The sequence below is a fragment of the Triticum dicoccoides genome, chromosome 2A, assembly GCF_002162155.2.
Source record: "Triticum dicoccoides isolate Atlit2015 ecotype Zavitan chromosome 2A, WEW_v2.0, whole genome shotgun sequence".
Lineage (NCBI taxonomy): Eukaryota > Viridiplantae > Streptophyta > Magnoliopsida > Poales > Poaceae > Triticum > Triticum dicoccoides.
Genome location: NC_041382.1, coordinates 562372567 through 562376185, shown reverse-complemented (window position 1 = coordinate 562376185; position 3619 = coordinate 562372567). Strand labels below are relative to the sequence as shown.

Here is a 3619-nt window from a genome sequence, read left to right as displayed (position 1 = left end):
CGACGTGATGTGATCCGCGCCCAAGGACAGTAATCGGGATTAGATTTGCGTGTGACGGTTGAGACATGCCAGTCATGGGCCAAAGGTAGCAAGACAGTAATGGCGCAGAGCTCCGGCGCCACCCATTCTTTTAAGCTCTAATTGCTAGATTAGCTAGCGGTGCTAACTACTATCGCACAGGTCAAACTGTTAGGTTTCCGTCATGAGATCATCACACACTCAGTAGCTAGCTACTCACCACATAGTTATATTACAGAGAATTAGTGATCTATCTATAGCCTAACTGATCGACCTGCTAACTTAACGAACGCAGCTGCCAAAACTATCCATATCTTAGTTGATTGATTGATCATAACCTGGCAAAATGATAATGAAATATACTACGTAGTATATTGATGGATCCCAATACAATAATGCTAATTACACCCCCCAAATCACCACACTGCTGATTAATCTACAACTATACAGATCACACCACAATGAAGCTAATTAACGGTGCTAGCTCGATCCCTCGCGGGCTTATTTACAGTAGTCAAGCACCGGTATATGCGCTAATAATCGATCGATCCTTCGCCACGAACGCGGTGCATGCGGAGAGCTTGCTTGGTCAGTAGCCCCACGGCGCGGGCTCGTGGTCGAACTTTTGGCCGAAGGAGGAAGAGATCTCGGGGTTCACGTCGGAGGTGAGCCCGGTGTCCTGCGACGCGCTCAGCCTCTCCCGCTCGCCCTTACACGCCGCCGGCTGCTGCTGCTGATTGCCGCACGGCGCCATGTCGTCGGCGAGACCGCGGTGGTACCCGCTGCTCTCCAGGAGCTGCACCAGGCTCAGGCTCACGCCGTGGTGCAGCTGGCCCCCGTACTGCGTGAAGCTTGCCAACGGGGAGTACGATGAGGCTAGGCCGTGGTGGTCCGTGTCCGTGGCGCAGCCGCCCGTCGCCGTTGGGTTGAAGAACTGGCCCGCCTCCAGCGCGTTGTTGGAGAAGCAGGTCACGTGCGCCGCCGGGTCGACGAAGGAGGCGCCGGAGCCGGACATGTCCAGGAGCGGAGGGAGCGGGGTGACGGCGGCCACGGAGGACCCTATCTCCTCCATCGTCCCCACGCCGCTTTTCTTTGCTGCTGACGACGCCGGCGCCGACGACACTACGCCGCCTAGCAGGCTCTTCTTGAACACCCTGCACAGCACCCACTCGTTCTGCAAAGATAACCGGCCGGCCGGAGATTACTACGACTGACCAAGTATATATGATCGATCACAAGCAAAAGCAAGATACATGTTGCATGGTGAAAAGATGTTGCTACCCTGGACGATGCGGCCCTGCCGCCGGAGAGGGAGCCGCGGCTGGTGCTGGCGGCGTGGAGCTTGGCGTTGAGGCGGTACTCGTGCATGACCCAGCCGGACTTGTCGCCCTTGGGCGCCCTCCCGGTGTAGAAGACGAGCGTCTTCTTCATGCCGACGAGGGCCTTGCCCCTGAAGATGTCCTTGTCCTTGCCGGTGGCCTTCCAGTAGCCGGACTCGGTGGCCCTGTTGGTCCTGAGCCCCGTCGGGTACTTGCGGTCCTTGAGGCAGAAGAAGTACCACTCCTTCTCCCCCATCCTAGCCAGCGCTGCATGCACACCCACGAGCGCGCGCGCGCGTTGTCTGATCAATTCGGTAGCTCGTGGGTTCTATCGTATGGATCACACAGGTTGGTGCATGAAGAGGTGCTTACATGGCAGGTCCCAGGGCTCGCACTTGTTGAGGTCGGCGACGGAGACGGCGAGGGCGGCGAAGCGGGCGTCGGCGACCTTCTTGGCCAGGTAGTGCGTGATGAGCTCCTCGTCGGTGGGGTGGAAGCGGAAGCCCGGCGGCAGGTCCATGGCGTGCTGCTCCTGCTCGCCGTGCTCCATCACTTGTTTTTCCCTCTAGAAATCAACCAAACAGATCATAGAAAGCTTGAATCATGGATGAAACAGAAGCATCATCCACTGGATTGAGGGATGAGAGAGAGAGAGAGAGAGATCCGAAGAAGGGCCATGATGATAAGGTGGTAATTAATTACCTTTTGGAACTGATGATGATGATATGGACTCAATCGGCAGCGGATGGATCGAAGGGGAGTTGTTGAGAGAAAATAAAGCGGAGATGGAGGTGGCGCGCTTAAATACTGGAATTTGCCGTCTGGACGCGAGAGGGGGATCCTTATTCCTTTTAGTAGAAAGAGACGTGGCGATTTAAGGAACTCCGTGGTGATGCTTCTACATCGGGCGTGCTTGCACTCAGCAAAATTAATTACAGACTCAATTAATGCTAAATAAAAGGACTATGGGCCAAGTGGAGTAATTTATTTTTCTGATTTTGATAATTCTCGGTCGAGAATTCCTTGGTTCTTAACCGGCACCAAGGACCGATCGGACGATATGACCCGTGCGAGATATTCGTACTTTTATCTGACAACAAACATGGCAGAGTTTCTGCACTAGAGATAGACAAAATATTACTCCCTCGGTAAACTAATATAAGAGCGTTTAGATCATAGTTTACAAAGAAAGTACATCTCTGTAACTTACTGTAAAATGTCGATAATACGCTAGCGTTCTAGTCGGCTGACCTAAGCGCCGTGACTTCCTCTGGTTTCGTCCCCCAATCCTAGGTGGCTAGGGCAAACTTCTCCTTTCAGACTTCACCGACGAACCCATGGATTAGTCTCCCCTCTGTCTACAACTCTGATGTCCGGTGGAGGGAACGGAAATCTGGTGTCTTCGCTTCGGTTAGTAATTTAGGTTAGGATTTTTAGTCCTTGCTGGTGCGACGATTGGACAGATGGAGGTGCTTCTTCTTCGAATTTGTCTTCCGGGGTTCGACCCCCCTCGAGTTCTTCCCGCTGGACGTAGTCAACGGAGCTCCAGCGTAGATTCCTGGCATCTTCTTGAGGCGATGAGGTTAGGGTTTCTTGTCATGTGGTGAGATTTGATGTCGGATGCTTCAGGTCTATGCAACAATTCAATGGCGACGACTGTGGCTCCAGTGCGCTGGTCCTTAGAGGCACGCGCACGAAGACATCCCAGTTGTTATCGACAAGATCAAGTCGACGGCTTGTTCTGACGACAGTAGTGGCCATTCGATCTTTTATAATTCTCGATCTACTAAACCATAAATGCTCTCACAAATTATAGCCGTTAAATAAATATTTTCTCATCCTCTTGTACTCCCATAAATCCTGAAGTAGCTAGGTCTAATAGTTCCATTCTAGCGTTTACTAGAAAATACGTGGTTATTTTTTCCTTTTTTCAGATGGAAATAGTTATTTATTGGTCATATGGAGAAATATCAAAGCCATTTTTCTTGTTTCTCTTTTTGAATTGTTGATGTAGCGGTAACCTAACCATAACCTTTGGAATCTCTGACCTGTGCTGAATACATTTATAAAGCCAGCGGTACGAAGTGTACATTCTTTCTGCAACTCAGAACATCAGAAGAGACCCAGCCTAGCTACAAGCAGTACTAGTACTTCAAGCGACATGATTTTATCATCTCGATGTTTAATGATGGCATGATCATACTCCTACTGTTGCGCAGTTGATGATCGATCATAGGAGTAGATCATAGGCTGGCCTACCGACACACAGAGAGATCGATGCA

At 51.2% G+C, this 3619-nt stretch overlaps 1 protein-coding gene across 1 annotated transcript; it reads right to left on the bottom strand.

Moving 5' to 3' along the window:
- Positions 1–345: 345 nt before the first annotated feature.
- LOC119355385 (NAC domain-containing protein 92-like) lies at positions 346–2171 on the bottom strand. Its single transcript, XM_037622179.1, has 4 exons — positions 2040–2171; positions 1710–1902; positions 1300–1604; positions 346–1192 (listed from the first exon to the last, which is right to left on the bottom strand). Exons 2-4 carry the CDS (start codon positions 1885–1887, stop codon positions 608–610), a joined length of 1068 nt encoding a protein of 355 aa, XP_037478076.1. The 5' UTR covers positions 1888–1902; positions 2040–2171; the 3' UTR covers positions 346–607.
- Positions 2172–3619: the final 1448 nt, after the last annotated feature.